At 43.3% G+C, this 17,430-nt stretch overlaps 1 protein-coding gene across 3 annotated transcripts in view; it reads right to left on the bottom strand.

Moving 5' to 3' along the window:
• LOC120104595 (heparanase-like protein 3) overlaps positions 1-17,430 on the bottom strand; it is a 99,523-nt gene that overhangs the window by 31,803 nt on the left and 50,290 nt on the right. For all 3 annotated transcript variants that reach the window (XM_039115994.1, XM_039115995.1, XM_039115993.1), the window contains exons 2-5: positions 2,551-2,642; positions 1,450-1,494; positions 467-503; positions 173-353 (exon numbers count right to left, since the gene is read on the bottom strand). In XM_039115994.1, coding sequence (XP_038971922.1) covers positions 173-353; positions 467-503; positions 1,450-1,485 — 254 coding nt within the window. In that variant the 5' untranslated portion in view covers positions 1,486-1,494; positions 2,551-2,642. The remainder of the gene's footprint in view (positions 1-172; positions 354-466; positions 504-1,449; positions 1,495-2,550; positions 2,643-17,430) is intronic.

Genomic DNA, 17,430 nt, shown 5'->3' on the forward strand with positions numbered 1-17,430 from the left:
GAATGCATCGGATTAGACAGAATTTATGAAGAGAGCAATGAGAAATGCAGGATACGCCTACCACGAAAGCATTCATTATGAACGCATACTATCCTAACAGAATTTTTCTAGTGGGATCAAGGGAAAAACTAGTCCATGAGGCATTTATAGGAAGTTTAAATAATCAAAGTACCCGGCTTTTTTGAAGAAACCATTGAGTTCATCCCATCTATGCATGGGTAGGCAGCCTTGAGAAAAACCAAACATCTCAGATTTTTTCTTAACAAAAGGAGTACATGGCTGTTGAGGATCCACGCCATATATGACCTTATCTTGCAAGGAGCCCCCAATGCGGAGTTTCAATGGAGAAAATTCTGAAAGGTCACAAAAATTAGTTCAGAGGAAAAAAAAAATAGATTGGCCATTTGATATTAAAAGCACAGGCATAGATTAATTTTTTAAAATAAAATACTAGGAAAGCACTTACCTTTAACAGCATTCAATAAAATCTTGTTGGAAAGATTCTGCAGGAAGGAAAAAATGAAACACCTGTGTCAATCACCATTTTCAATCATTTTACCTTCACATTCAGAAAGTAATATTTGTTTTGAAAAAAAAAAAGTCTGGATCACACACACTAACATGAGATGGACAAATGAACACACCAAATAAACAATTGAATTATAGAAGGGAACGAAGCATAGTAAACCAAATAGCCCTTCATTTCTTTTCAGAGGAAGAAGAAGAAGAAGATCGTTTTTTTCTTAAGACTATATACTACTACTAATATCAGAAACCATGTCAAGGAAACCATCTTCAAAATGTAAAATGGGACCTCACAGGATTTAGACATTATGAGGAAATATAAATGATGATGGAGTGAACTTTATCAGAAGTACTCGATCCTCATTTTCAATTTCCATTCAACAAACCTATGATATCAAGAAGAGTGAAACAAATAAAATTAGCATATTAATGAAAACTACAAATAGTTTTCACTCGAAATGAAAAAAGGGAAACAATCTGGAAACAACACATAGACAAAAAAAACTCTCCAAATAGAGGCAAAAATATAAATTCTTCATTTTAATTAAGCTCCAAATCATAGAAAACCATTGCCAAATACTGACAAAAATATAAATTTTTACATAGACAATGCTAAGAAAAAAAAAATCTAGAAACAACACAAACAATTGCCAAATTCGACCAAAAAAGAAAAAGTTCTGTCACGCCCCGAACCCAACTCCCGGGTCCGGCACGCGACCGGCCGCATGAGCCCTAGAGCAGTGCCCTAAAGATCATGCAAGGCCTATGTTTAACAAAATTCCAATAAATCCACGATTAATTTAATAATTCAAATAGACAAGTCCGACATATCCAAATAAACAAATTAGTTCAATTACAAGATCTTCAAATGTTCATCGACATCAAAGAAGGACAAACAAACTAACTAGCTAATGACTCTGATACCTGCACTCTGCGCCCATCCCATCCAAATCTAAGCATCCTGCAACTCTGATAAAAAGAAAGAAGAAAAGGGGATGAGCTTTACAGTCCAGTAAGAATCCCTACACATCCACACCAACACAATAATAATAAAAATCTGAAAACCACGACAAGTCAAAGCACATATCATGAAGTCATAAACCGGCTATCAAAGCTCAAATAATCGATACAAGTATGTACATCAATCATCAATAAAAATCCAGCCACACAAGAAATATATAGCATATGATAGCTCATAAACATGTATTATAGTCTCAATGTCATTTCTTCAACTTGATCCGGTTTAATTATCTTTCCGACTTTGGGTCAAATCTCGGTCACATTTCTCAGCCTGTGGTGGGGCAACCAAATTATCACATTTTCAGCCTGTGGCGGGGCCTGCACATTATAGTTCCACATTTCTAGCCTGTGATGGGGCCTGCCAAAGTATCACATTTTCAGCCTGTGGCGGGGCCTGCACATTATAGTTCCACATTTCTAGCCTGTGAGGGGGCCTACCAAAGTATCACATTTTCAGCCTGTGGCGGGGCCTGCACATTATAGTTCCACATTTCTAGCCTGTGAGGGGGCCTACCAAAGTATCACATTTTCAGCCTGTGGCGGGGCCTGCACATTATTGTTCCACATTTCTAGCCTGTGAGGGGGCCTACCAAAGTACCACATTTTTCAACCTGTGACGGGGCCTGCCATAATAACAAGATAAACCCAAAGTCCCTTTTCATACAATCCAGTTTACATCCACACATCAATTCCTTTATATTTACTTCCAGCTTTAAACTAACCACGGTCACGTTTCCAGCCCGTGACGGGGCAACCAATATCACATAGTTAGTTTAGAGCACCACATCCATCAGTCCAATTATGTAGGTGTAAGTTATGCGCATGCATGCATCCATCATAATGCCAACCACAAGCGAATACGATCATAATATCAACCACAAGCCAACACGATCAAAATATAATTTAATATAAAACTATTTTTGATTTATCTGAATTATAGCATATCATACATATCTAAGTATAAAAATATTATATCATGCAGGTTTGGCGTACAAGGATCCTTACCCTTTGCTGACAACCCAGACAGACCACCGTGATCTACGAACTAGGGTGCGTAGAACCTTGCTCAATGTCTCTTTGTCCAACAGTTTGTTGCCCTACAGAACCAAATCAATATTAAAAATTATCCGGAGTATCTGACAACCCAAAACTCTCCATTGACCCACGACTATCCAGCAATCCTTACAAACAATGATCTCCTCGGATCAAACTAGAGAGAGAAAACTCCAATCTAGAGAGAGAAAATGGTGAGAGAAATAATTCAAGTAGAGAGAACCTAGGAGAGAGAAGAGAGGAGAGAGAAAACTCTTCCTCCTTCTCAAAATGAGGGAAGCCGATCCATCTCCCTCTCTTCTCGAATTTGGATGGCACAGCCACCAGGGTGCCCATCCTTGGCGACGACAGTCGGCCTGTGACGGCCCTCAACTGTGGCACCACCGGAGATGGTGGTCGGTCGGCGGCCAACCAACGAGGGGAAGAGAAGACAACGGGATCACGAGGAAAAAGGCCTCGGATCCCCCATCCCCCATCTTCAATCAACCCAGAAATCCCTCTCCGACCCTCACACAGTCCCAACCAACCTCACCCGCCATGAATCCCGGCCAACCCGGTGGCCGGCGGCGACGAAATCCGAAGGAGAAAAGCCGAAACAGGGTACCCCTGTTTCGGATCCTTCTCCGACGGTCTCGTCGGTCAAATCCCCACCATCACCGCCCTAAGTCTAGGAAATGAAGCGCAAAGAAAGGATCCACGCTTACCTCGGTCCGATGGGTGCTCCGGCGGCCTTTCCGGCGAGGAATCGGCGGAGAAATGGAGGGTTTTCACCGAAGGAAAGAGGAAGGCTTCCCCCCCCTCCGCGGCCGGCTGGATCTCCCTCTCCGGCGCTCGATCCCCTCCGGCGAGTCGCCTCCCCCGACAACCGACCTCCCCTCACGCCGCCGCCCCACCCCCTTCACCCCTCTCTCTGCGTTTCCCCTTCCACGATCGTGCCTAGGGCACGATCGTATTTGATAGATGGGCCCGGCTTCTTCGGGCCGGCCCATCAAACCATTTTTTTTTTTGGTTCCGGGTATTACATACTCTCCTCCTTAAAAAAATTTCGTCCTCGAAATTAACTTACTTGAAGCCTCAAACTTTAAAAATATGCATCCGTCATATCATCCCTGAGATCTCAAATAGTCCCCCTCTCGGAGTACCTACTCACAAGATTTTGACATACAAAAATCACAGCATCTCAAAACTTGATCCTTTCTATTTACCACACGTAGTAAGTTCTTTTGATCTCCTTCAAAAGAATTCCAAACTCCCAACCTTGGATTAAAATGCCGTAATTATATCCCAAGGAAATTAATTTCTCTTGACTCTACATAGAGATCATAATTGGTTTGACAAAAATAGGAGAAATCTTTAGTATCAAATACTTTTAATATTCTATAATCATTTTTTTTTATTTTTCTTTTCTTAACTTTGCCTGTGATTAAATGATCAACCTTTATCCTAGGAAAACTAGAGCTAGGAGTCGAAGAACTATGTTAAATCATTCCAGGCCCAAGCTTAATCACAGAGCTATCAATCCGTTAACGCTAAATTTGAGATGCCCCAAAATTCTTCTTAGAATTATCAAAAATAGGAGAGCCCACAACTACTTCTAGTAGACAAAGAATCAACGACATTCTCCTCTATTAGAAACTATCTCAAGTGTTCCATAATAATACCTTTCAGATCAAGGTATTATTATTAAATATTTTTCTTTTTCTAATCAGTTTCAAATTAACTCAAACCACTACACTTCCGCTGCGCACTCTGATCTAACTCATCAAAATCTCTAAAGTCACAAAATGATTTCTAACCAAAGCATCACTTTGCACCGAGATTAAGAAAAATCCAAATTTTAGAACTTTAATTGAGCAGAACCTCCAGATCTTTCTTCACCAAGATTCTTAACATCCATCAACAATGCTATATATGATAATTCATGTAAGCATCTCATGACCGAAGTCTCTACTCAATATGACATTTATTAGTGGCTTCATCAACAATGACAAAAGATCCCTGCTCAAATCTTAAATCTAGGCTCGAGTTTTAGATTAACACATCCAATAATCTCCAACAATTATAAGAAAATTCAGGAGCCCAATCCAAACATGAGAATTCAAATAATTAGAATTCTCCCATCAATATGCATACTCTATGGCCTCAAAATAATCAAATACATCCATAGGAAATAGACCTATTTGCAATATCCAACATGCCAACACCAAATATAATCCACATACATTTTCAACTTCGAAGAACGTTCCTTTCAATATTATGAAATCTCCTTAGCTTACTCCAATACTAAATCAACGTACAAATCCCACTCTAATAATTAGCAGCAAAACCAAAAGTATGATCACATCAAAACCCAAATCAAATTTGAACTTTTAAATCATTTAAATAATATCTGAACATGGTATACTCGATATGCCATTGTTGACCTACACTTATCTTAGGTCAAACCTCTCTTATCATGATCAAAGACAATTTATACTTTCCTTCCGTATGCATCGAAAACCAAACCGATGCATACATTTTATCACAATGCCCAGTGATCTTACAACTTAAGCATTGAATTTAATTATCATGTCCCAAATGATCATAACCTTAAGCTATGATATATTTCTGTCACGATCCCTAGTGATCTTAAACATATGCTCAGATTCCAACTGGTCACAATTCCCAATGATCTTAAACCTCAAACTCTAATGCCACTAAGGCCACAGTACCTAGTGGTCTTAAACCTTAGATTATAATATCATTCCTGTTATAATCTTAAGTGATTATAAACCAAGACTCTGATAGTTTTCCTATCATAATTCCCCACTCACACTCACCTGAACCTAAACCCTAGGATACCTTAACCTTAAGCTCTGATACCACTCTGTCACGCCCCGAACCCAACTCCCGGGTCCGGCACGCGACCGGCCGCATGAGCCCTAGAGCAGTGCCCTAAAGATCATGCAAGGCCTATGTTTAACAAAATTCCAATAAATCCATGATTAATTTAATAATTCAAATAGACAAGTCCGACATATCCAAATAAACAAATTAGTTCAATTACAAGATCTTCAAATGTTCATCGACATCAAAGAAGGACAAACAAACTAACTAGCTAATGACTCTGATACCTGCACTCTGCGCCCATCCCATCCAAATCTAAGCATCCTGCAACTCTGATAAAAAGAAAGAAGAAAAGGGGATGAGCTTTACAGCCCAGTAAGAATCCCTACACATCCACACCAACACAATAATAATAAAAATCTGAAAACCACGACAAGTCAAAGCACATATCATGAAGTCATAAACCGGCTATCAAAGCTCAAATAATCGATACAAGTATGTACATCAATCATCAATAAAAATCCAGCCACACAAGAAATATATAGCATATGATAGCTCATAAACATGTATTATAGTCTCAATGTCATTTCTTCAACTTGATCCGGTTTAATTATCTTTCCGACTTTGGGTCAAATCTCGGTCACATTTCTCAGCCTGTGGTGGGGCAACCAAATTATCACATTTTCAGCCTGTGGCGGGGCCTGCACATTATAGTTCCACATTTCTAGCCTGTGATGGGGCCTGCCAAAGTATCACATTTTCAGCCTGTGGCGGGGCCTGCACATTATAGTTCCACATTTCTAGCCTGTGAGGGGGCCTACCAAAATATCACATTTTCAGCCTGTGGCGGGGCCTGCACATTATAGTTCCACATTTCTAGCCTGTGAGGGGGCCTACCAAAGTATCACATTTTCAGCCTGTGGCGGGGCCTGCACATTATAGTTCCACATTTCTAGCCTGTGAGGGGGCCTACCAAAGTATCACATTTTCAGCCTGTGGCGGGGCCTGCACATTATTGTTCCACATTTCTAGCCTGTGAGAGGGCCTACCAAAGTACCACATTTTTCAACCTGTGACGGGGCCTGCCATAATAACAAGATAAACCCAAAGTCCCTTTTCATACAATCCAGTTTACATCCACACATCAATTCCTTTACTTAAAATTATAGAGAAAAGGGACTTTTCTATATATTGGCAACAAGTGGTACAACAACAGTAACATAGCCATTATATTCTTTTATAGAAATGAAACTCACAAAAATAATATATTGCTCATATAATATTGACTACAAGCTTCTGTTTTGACAAAATTCTTGTGCTTTTGATAAGAAGGACCGAATAAAAATAAATTATTCAGCAATATTATTTGTCAAATTATTAATATAAGCGCTCTTTAGTCAATTAGAGATTTTTAGAAATCCATGCTTATTATGCTAGTACTCATTAATTTATGGAACTAATGGTGATTATTATGCTAAAGAAATGTTTTGGCACAGAAGAGATGTACTTTTGCAGTTTGGCTTCATATATACAAGTCCATTATAAATGTTATGATACACAAAAAAAAAAAAAAAAACTTTCTCTCATCTTATCAAATATCAGAATCATCAATCTTGCACTCGTTTGGAACAATCGAGTTATTGTAAATTAAAGGGTTTTCGCATTGGCAGCACCTTGTGGTCCAACTGCTGTCCTAAAATTCCATTGTTTAAGTGGAGTCTAAGGTACACTCAATTAATGACCTTCCAATAATGCAAGTTGAATGGTTTCATCTCTTTTGTGGCTTGTTGTGGAAGGAGGGTAGGTTATTGTTTTGACATGAAGGAGACACCTCAACCATCAAACTACTAAGGTGGCATCTACTAAGGTTGCATCAAACAATGGTTTGTCCTGGTCCTATTGGGATTTTTATTGCAGTTGAGTTGGTTATCATGTCAATTGTGAATCTTAATTATATTAGGATATATGTTAAACTGTGCATCTAATTACTTGTGGGTTTAGTTAGGGCATTCCTTACCATGAGTAGCATTTGTGTACTATATGACTGTACAGCCTTCAGATTGAAAAAGAAATAATAGTTCCTGAAATTGTTTGGTGACTAGAATTGGTGACCGAGTCCGAGTGGTTTTGTATTTGGTCTTTAAGAATATGAGAGTGGTGAGGCATTGTGAGTAGCTTGAGTATGGAATGCCTGTTGGAGTCCAAAGAGGATTTGTGTCTTGCTTCTTTTTTTGTGAGTTAGGGAACAGTTCATAATTTCCATGGTTATCGTGGAGAAAGTATTGTGAGGCATGTTTTGATATTGAACATGAGTTTTGTTATTTTTTTTTTATTAGTAAAATTTTTAGTCCACTCTCTTCAAATTTATTCTCCCTTAATTTTGTTTCTTTCTCATTATTGTTGCTTGTTCTTGAGGTTCTGGGCATTGGCCAGCCCTATTACTTAGCATCATGCCATTCTATGATAGATCATAGAACCCTCAAAACATGAACTGTGTCATTATAGTACATTTTCTTAGCTTATCTTTCTTCATAGACACATCCAAGTAGAACCGGGAACCAAATATCGTTAGTGCGATTAAAGACTCAAGTCCCGACGGAATATTCTGCAGGACACTGGAATAGGGTATCGTCCTAAGTATCAGGACATGACCATCCTGCTATTATCCAAACATCCTAATCGGTACATCTTTGGACATTCTCTATTCCAAATGTCGGAACAGGACGAGATGATGGTGCATTCCGTTTTATAAAAAAATCGAAACAGCTTTATTCCATAGTATTTAAAATCTTGAGTGCAATTCCAAGTCTAAAATTTTCTGTCTTCAACTCTCCCTTATTTTTTTTCCCCCTCTTAAGTACAGAATCAACAAAAAAAACAATCTACCTCTAGACAAAAGAGTGGGCCAATTGCGCGATCATAATGAAAGATATACCTTGACTCAAAAGTTTATACGCTTCCAAATCCAGGAAGGATGACAAGAAAACGAGTACAAAATTACCAACTAAAATAATTACGAGACCATCCATCATGACAATGCAGTGCTGCTAACTAGATGTATTCATTTGAATTTAATTTGTAAACGAAGCAATTCCAAGTCCTATTATACTTTCCATTGACGTATTGGATATTAGGAACTACCTGATGACAGTACATGAGAGCTTCACCACCTTAATTCATTCTATAACAACCAAATGTTATATCTTTTGACTTCCTCATCAAGGCTACCAATCAAACTAATGCAACCATTTCCAAACACCAAGCAAGACAAAAGTGCTAAGTTGCTAACAGTGAGCTTAACTTTAAATTGGTAATTTCTCCTCAGCTGGCCATTGACGTAGAAGTCCAAACAGCTAACTTGTGGATGCAAGATTGCAAATTCAGGTTTAGAAAGGGGTTTTAGGTTTTAGGTCTAAAAGAGTTTGATTGGGAACAAAAATTCAGGTTTTATGTTTTAAAGATCTTGTTTTCATGCCAATCAAGAAGTATATAAAAGAAAGGTCCAGACATATAGGCTAAATCTTTTATAGGGTCATCTACAATAAATGAAGCAAGATGAATCCAGATAATTAGCAAGCAAAAGAAGAAAAAAACAATAATTTAGAACAAGGTTCTTAAAACTTTGACATCTTAGCAATCTAAATGGATAGGTGGCACCAAGATGAACTGAGATCTCGGTTGAATAGTAAGTTGGTAAAGACATGGAAAGGTCAAGATGTTCGAACTCGGATCTTCGCAGATATTTATCAAAACCATAACATTTAACCATCAAAAGTTTTAGTAAAATCAGAAGGGTTTTTTGCATAGATACCCTTCTAAATATCAGATTTTGCACGAATACCCTTTGAAAATTGGTATTTGCACGAATACCCAGCTGCCGAGACACCAGACCAACAATGTAATAGAACGAGAGAGAATCCTGACGAGCCGAGGTTCCTTTGGATCCTGTGAACCTATGCTTGTTGCCATCCTTCGACGCTTGAACCCTACTCCCCTTATGATATTAATCCCATCATCAGATCAATTGCTGGAGGTAAATCTAGATACAGCCAATTTGCAAATCCTATTGTATATTTTTATTATATTCATAATAAAAATACAAACCTTTGGTCATAGGACCAAATACATTTACTAATAAATGCAGAATTATAAAGGCTATCACATTAATTAATGTATCTAAATTCTTTCCATCTACTAGGATTTTTTTTACATAAATACCCTTCTAAATATAGAAAATTGTATGAATATCCTTATAAAGTTACTATTTGCTTGTATACCCTTATAAAAATTTCTATTTGCACGTCTACCCATTAAGGGTATTTTAGTTATTTTAATTTAAAACCGTTATTTTTTAACGGCGTTAGATAGCATGGGTATATATGCAAAAATAAGAATAAAAACAGATAGAATAGCAAAACAAGTATTTTACAAGGGTATACATGCAAATATCAATTTTGGAAGGGTATTCACGTAAAATCCAATATTTAGAAGGGTATCCATACAAAAAACCCAAATCAAAATTATCACTATTTCTTAAGACATTAGGTTAGAATATAATAATTAAAATATGTGTTTAAAATTGAAAAAAAATAGATTAGAAAATCTCCATCAATAATATATCGGTTTAAACCAGCTGCGGTTATTAAGGGTTGAAATTTCAAAAACATAAAACATCATATTGTTGTGAACCTAATACCAATACAAACCAAGAGTTACAATGCCCCATGCTTCAAACAAAGTTTTCCAAAGGGATAGCGCTAGAAGCAAGAGGCTTTGTGGTTCTCCATGTTAATATCCTACAAAGCCCGTATGCTCATGGGCTCCATCTTGCCCAGCTAACCCATCAAAAATGGCAGGCTATGTCGGAGACCAAGGTTTACCATCTTCGTATCAGACCCTATATCGGTACCATCTATTACAATATTGATATATGGTATGGTATGAAATGGCGAAGCGTACTGAGTGTCGACAACAAATTTTGTTAGAGGCCATTGTTCTCATATGCTACGTTCCTCATGGTGTCTATTTTCCAAAAATCGCACGGACTAGCCAATAAGATCTAAACGAGGGCGGATGCTCAATTTAAAGTATAGCAATATATCGCACTTGTAAAGATTGTCATGGTTTTTTCATAAAAAGAAATGTACCTTTATTCCACCCTATTCCAATATTTAGAAAGGTACTTAGGATAGAAAATATTTCAAGAGATGCCGATCGGGATGCTGGGATGGTAGTGGGGCGATTCTATCTAGACGCATGGATCTAAATTATTTTTAGATAAAAAAAAAGGCTTGTGTCTATATTTTTTTAATTCAATTCGGTATATATACATATATAAAAGTCATGTATTGATTCTCACCATTAAAGTTCTTCTTTTTTTGCTGAAACCATTAAAGTTTTTCTCGCTGAATATGTAAAGATCTGCTTAATGAAAGAGAAGATATTTAGTTTCCTTATTTACACGTTGGACGACTTGTCTCTTGTTTGGAAATGACAGCCTTGTAATTAATTGTCTTCTTTAATTTGATTCATTATATATATCTGTAGCAACTTTTTATTAAAAAAATATATTTACTGATTTCTAATATAATTTTTTTAAGAAAAATGAACTTTTATCTACCTTATTTTTTATATATTAAAAATAAATACTTAAGATAGAAAATGTTCTTAAGATATGCTGATCAAGATGCTGGAACGATGGTGAAGCAATCTTATTTAGACACATAGACTTAGGTTCTTGCTCCGGTCCTTTATTTGATTGAAAAAAAGTTATCATATTTTTTAATTTAATTCAGTGCGCACATATTATATATATATTTACTGAGATTGATTATGAAAGGTTTTCTCACCAAGTTTTTGAGGATATGCTCAATTAGAGAGAGGATATTGAGTTTCCTTACCTACACCTTGGACGGCCTGTCTCTTGTTTTATGGGAAATGACAGCCTTGTGATTGATTGCCTTGTTTAATTCGATTCATTATATGTATCTGTCACAACCTTTTTAAAGAATATATATATATATATACTGATTCCCACCATGAAAGATTTTGTCACCATAACTAAAGAGAAGATATTTAGTTTCCATATGGTTTAAAAGTCCTTGTTTGATTGGCCAAAAAAAGCAGCCTTATAATTGTCTTCCAATTCCGTTCGGCATCGATATATAGCAACCTTTTTAAAGAAAATATATTTAGTAACTCCCACCCAAAATAATTTCCATAATGGCTTTTAAAAGCCTCGGTGTTACCTCCCGTTTGATAGTGTAAAGGTAGCCTTGTGATTATCTTCTTCAATTCCCTTGGGTACGTTCGCCATGAAGACCATGCGTTTGGCTTTGGTTTTCTTCGTCCTTGCAGGACTCTTTGCTCAGAATCAATGTAAGTATTAGGTTACTCTGTTCGTTTGCCTTCCTCCCTCTCTTCCGCTATCTATGTCTGTTGCTGGAAATTGGACCCGGGGGCTGCCGCGAACCAAGAGGGGAGGAGCTCCGCTGCTGGGACGGTGGATGACGGTGCGTCGACTGGTGGCGTCCTCCCGGAGAGTCCTACAAAAAAGCCGGTGGCCGGGCTTTCCGGCGCCGGCCCTCCGAAGCTTAAGTCAGAGGAGGCTAATATGTGGAGGGAGTAAAGGAGGAGGAATGTTTGTTCTTTTTTGTGTATATTTGTGTCCGTTCTGTGTCGTCCCTTCCCTCCTTCCCCCAGGTTTCCTTTTTATAGGAAGATATTATGTTACCTGGGAGGTGACAGGGGGATTTGTCCTCTTTTGTGATAATTAGGCACGATTTTGCTCATTAATGGCGTAGTGGAGAATAAGGCTGGATCAGACCGGAGTTAGGGAGTTGTCGCGGTTGATCGGACCCATTGGGGTGGTTGAACCGCCGGCCGTGGTGGGCCTGGGGTTCGTAGATGGTAAGTGCATTAATTGCTGAGTGAACCGGCGGTCAGGGAGAGCCATACGCTTTGATGGTTCAGTGATCCGGAGATAATCTTGAGCCGTGTTCATTTAATGACTGAGTGCATCAGAGGCCTGAGGGGGTCTCATGCATTGATGATAGGCCGTGCCGAATACCTGCGGAGATCTCGTGCCTTGATGGCTTAGGGATGGTTGCAGGTTGTAGTGGAGTCATGTATTTAGTTGTCAGATTCTTTAAAGGGTTAGACGGAAATTGGGTATTCGGCTAAGGCATGGGCCTGGCACGGGTGCCGAGCCGAGCTGGTCGCCTAGCGGAGTGTCCTGTGGCGGGATTGCTTCTGGTCGGCGCTCTTTGGTCGGGCGCCTCTCTGGTCGGCGCTCTTTGGTCGGGCGCCTCTCTGGTCAGCGCTCTTTGGTCGGGCGCCAGGTCACAGTTGGGGGAAAAACTCCAAGTCATACCGCCACGGAGGCGCTCGACTAAAGAGCGCCGACCGAAAAGGCGCTCGGCCAAAGGGCACCGACCAGAAGGCGCTCGACTAAGGAGCGCCGACCAGAGAGAGCGCCAAGAAGAGGCGCCCAACCAAAATAACCAAGTAAAGCTGCTCGGCTAGAAGAGCCGACCAGAGGACGCCGACCAGAGAAGCGCTCGAACTAGAAAGCGCCGACCAGAGACAGCGCCAAATAGAGGCGCTTGGCTAGAAGGTGCTCGCCCAAAGGGCGCCGACCCCGCCACAGGGCGCCCTATTGGGCGACCAGCTCGGCTCGGCACCCCTGCCGAGCCGACGCCTCAACCAAATGTTCAACCTGCCGCCATCTCCAAGCCATCAAGGCATAAGATCTTCGTGGGTATTCGGCACGACATGTCATTAATGCACGAGACCTCCTCAAGTCTCCGATGCACTCAGTCATTTAATGAACACAGTTCAAGACGATCTCCGGATCACTGAACCATCAGAGCGTATGGCTCTTCCTGACCGCCGGTTCATTCCGTAATAAATGCACTTACCATCCACGAACCCCAGGCCCACTACGGCTGACGGTTCAACCACTCCAACGGGTCCGATCGACCGTGACAACTCCCTGGTTCCGGTCTGATTCGGTTCCGTTCTCCACTACGCCATTAATGGGCCAAATCGTGCCCAATTATGACGGAAAGGGACAAATTCCCCATCACCTCCCAGGTAACACAAAATCCCACTATAAAAGGGAACCTGGAGGGAAAGAGAAGGGGGACGGAAGGACCGGAAAACCCCGAAAGAGGGACCGAAAAAGAGGAGAGAAGATAGAAGTAAACAGCACAGACACCATTGATAACATCAATCTCCTTCACCTTATCCACATATTGACACTGTCTTCTCCACATACTCTCTCCCCCGCTCTCTCCACATATCTGCCCCCTCTGACTTAAGCATCGGAGGGCCGGCGCCGGGGAGCCCGGCCACCGGTTTTCTTGCAGGACCTGCGCCCCCCAGGAGGACACCACCCCGCCGGCGCACCGTCGACCACCGCTTCTGAGGCGGAGCTCCACCCCTTTCGGAGGACGTCAGCAGCCGGCGCGCGGTCGCCCACCGTCCCTGCGGCGGAGCCCCTCCTTCCCCGGCTTCGCGGCGGCCCCCGGGTCCAATTTCCAGCAACAGTTGGCGCTAGAGGAAGGGACTCCGAGCAGAGGAGCGTCTTCAGTCGCCTCGGCGCAGGGACGCACTTGGTACCAGGTACCCATTTACTTAATGTCTTTACATTATTTCATTCTTGGATTTCTCTCTGCCGACGTTCTCGAGGAACGGACTCCGAGCAGAGGAGCGTCTTCAGTCGCCTCGGCGCAGGGACGCACTTGGTACCAGGTACCCATTTACTTAATGTCTTTACATTATTTCATTCTTGGATTTCTCTCTGCCCACGTCCTCGAGGAACGGACTCCGAGCAGAGGAGCGTCTTCAGTCACCTCGGCGCAGGGACGCACTTGGTACCAGGTACCCATTTACTTAATGTCTTTACATTATTTCATTCTTGGATTTCTCTCTGCCAACGTCCTCGAGGAACGGACTCCGAGCAGAGGAGCGTCTTCAGTCACCTCGGCGCAGGGACGCACTTGGTACCAGGTACCCATTTACTTAATGTCTTTACATTATTTCATTCTTGGATTTCTCTCTGCCAACGTCCTCGAGGAACGGACTCCGAGCAGAGGAGCGTCTTCAGTCGCCTCGGCGCAGGGACGCACACGGTACAAGGTACCCATTTGTGCTTCTACATTAATGTTTTTACGTTATCTATTGTCCTCGGATCTCTGCTGACGTCCTCAAAGAATGGACTCCGAGCAGAAGAGCATTTTCAATCGCCTCGGCGAAAGAATGCTCACGACACCAAACTATTATACTATGGTGAATCCTTGTCACGAGCTGACAAGTATTCAACCCAATTGTTGGGAAAAAATTCGGTCCGCCCCGATAACTCGAGGCTCGGACCCAAAGTTCACTAACTTCGCTAAAATTTTAAGTCCTAGAGACCGCCTTAGGGCTCGGTCGAATCCTGGACTAAGTTCGGAAAGACTCTCCGAGCCCAAATTCCTCTTAGCATAAGCGTTATGCCGGTGGTCGAAGGACCGAGCAGCGGAGCTCGGCAAGCCAAACCTAAAACCCTGTGGCGGGTAAAAGCTGAGGCCCTAGAGCCCATATCCTCGGAACCTAAAACGGACCCGAGCAGAGAAACTTGGACTACAATAGACAAGTTTCCAAAAAAGTATATTCATTTCAAAAGGCCCGTAGGCAAAGTACAAAAATTCGGGTTTGTTCCTTACAAGTATGGGGGGCCATCCCGACTTAAACCAAATAAAGCAAAAATTACACTAAGATTCGAGCTCGACCACTTCGGCTTCGGCAGTGCCAGGAGTGGTTGGCTCAGCAGCCGGGACCTCTTCGGTGGCCTCGGCAGCGATAGGAGTAGCCTCGGAGGCGACCTCGGTCACTTCGGGGACGGCTACGGCCGCCTCGGTCCCCGGAGTTTCTACCTCCGCAGCCGGCCTCTCGACCCCTGCTCCCGGTTGGAGCAGGTTCACGTCAAAATCCGGGAGGAGCCGCCGCAGTTGGTTGCGGAAATCCCGGAAGCCTTGGATCAGCCCATTCACGCCCTCCTCTTCTAGGAGGTCGCGAAACTCCTCCGACTCGCGGAAGAGCCTCACCGCGTTCTGGGCCTGCTCTCGAGCCTCGAGCTCCCGGGCCTCATGATAGGTGGCCTTCCGCTCTAGGTCCCTTAGCCCCCGCTCGAGCTCTAAGTGGCGAGCGCGGGCACTCTCCACCTCCTGCCCGCGGGAGGCCAGCGCCTGCTCGGCCTTCGCCAGGCGACTTTCTGCGGCGCGCAGCTCGGACCTCGCCAACGCGTGCGCGCCCTTCTCTTCCTCGAGCTCTGCGGTAAGAGCTCGGACTCCCTCCTCGGATGCTCCAACTTTTTTCTGGAGCACCTGAACTCGGCCTCGGCGGCTTGGTACTTCGCCTCGGCGGCTAAGTACCTCGCCTGGGCCTCGTCAAACCCGCGCTGGCACCTCCGGGCCTTCTCCCGGTATTCTTGGACTAGGTGCGTCAGCATTTCCGTCTCGTGCAAATGCTGTAAAAGAGACGAAAAGAAAAACATAAGGCGCCACTAGAAAAAAAATCTATACAAATTACACAGGAGGAAAATTTTACTTACCCGGACGGCGTTGCAGCGGGTGAAGTCCATGAAAGCATTATAGCTCATGGACTGTGTTGGGGGAAAAACCCCAAGTTATACTGTTGCGGAGGCGCACGGCCAAAGGGCGCTAGCCGGTAAAGCGCTCGGCCAGAAGGCGCCGACCCGAAGGCTGCTCGGCTAGAAAGTGCCGACCAGGAAGGCGCTCGGCCAAAGAAGCGCCGACCAGAGAGCACCAATAAAAGGCGCCCAACAAAACGCCCAAGTATGGCTGCTCGACTAGAAAGAGCCGACCAGAGGACGCCGACCAGAGACAACGCCAAATAGAGGCGCTCGATTAGGAGGTACCCGCTCAAAAGACGCCGACCAAGGATACTTGAAAGAAACCCCGCCACAGGGCGCCCCATTGGGCGATCAGCTCGGCTCGGCATCTCCGCCGAGCCGGTGCCTTAAACATTTAATTCTCCAAGCCCAAGGGATTTGACAACTCCACTACAACTTGCCGCCTGCCGCCATCTTTGAGCCATCAAAGCTTGAGATCTCCGCAGGCGTTCGGCACGACTCGTCATTAATGCACGAGACCCCTTCAAGTCTCCGATGCACCCAGTCATTTAATGAACACGGCTCAAGACGATCTCCGGATCGCTGAACCATTGGAGCGTATGGCTCTTTCTGACCGCCGGTTCATTCAGCAATTAATGCACTTACCATCCACGAACCCCAGGCCCACTACGGCCGGCGGTTCAACAACTCCAACAGGTCCGATCGACCGTGACAGCTCCCTGACCCCGGTCTGATCCGGCCTTATCTTCCACTACGCCATTAATGGGCCAAATCGTGCCCAATTATTATGAAAAGGGACAAACTCCCCTGTCACCTCCCAGGTAACCAAAACCCCACTATAAAAGGGGAACCTGGGAGGAAAGATAGGGGGGAGGAACGCTTGAAGTAAATAGCACAGACACCATTGATGACATCAAAGCTTTCCATCTTTACTTCATCTTAACAAAAATATTCTGCGCATACACACTCTCTCTCTCCTCCCGCTCTCTCCACATACTTGCCCCCTCTGACTTAAGCATCGGAGGGCCGGCGCCGGGGAGCCCGGCCACCGGTTTTTCCTGCAGGTCCGGCGCCCCGCCAGTGGAGGACGCGGCCGGCCGGCGCACCGCCGTCCGCCCCCTGTAGCAGCGGAGCTCCTCCTTCTCCGGCTTCGCGGCGGCCCCCGGATCCAATTTCCAGCAACAGTTGGCGCTAGAGGAAGGGACCGAGTTCGCTGCCATGAAGCTAAGAAGCAAAGGGGCTTCCAATGCCTCTCGACGCCCTCCACCTAGTCCTGAGCACTCTGTCCGAAACTCACCACCTCCGGCTGAGTCAGTTCATCAAGTTCGGACGGAGCAGTTCGATGCCCTGGTGCAGCAAGTGCAGGGTTG

Source organism: Phoenix dactylifera, unplaced genomic scaffold, assembly GCF_009389715.1.
Source record: "Phoenix dactylifera cultivar Barhee BC4 unplaced genomic scaffold, palm_55x_up_171113_PBpolish2nd_filt_p 000046F, whole genome shotgun sequence".
NCBI lineage: Eukaryota > Viridiplantae > Streptophyta > Magnoliopsida > Arecales > Arecaceae > Phoenix > Phoenix dactylifera.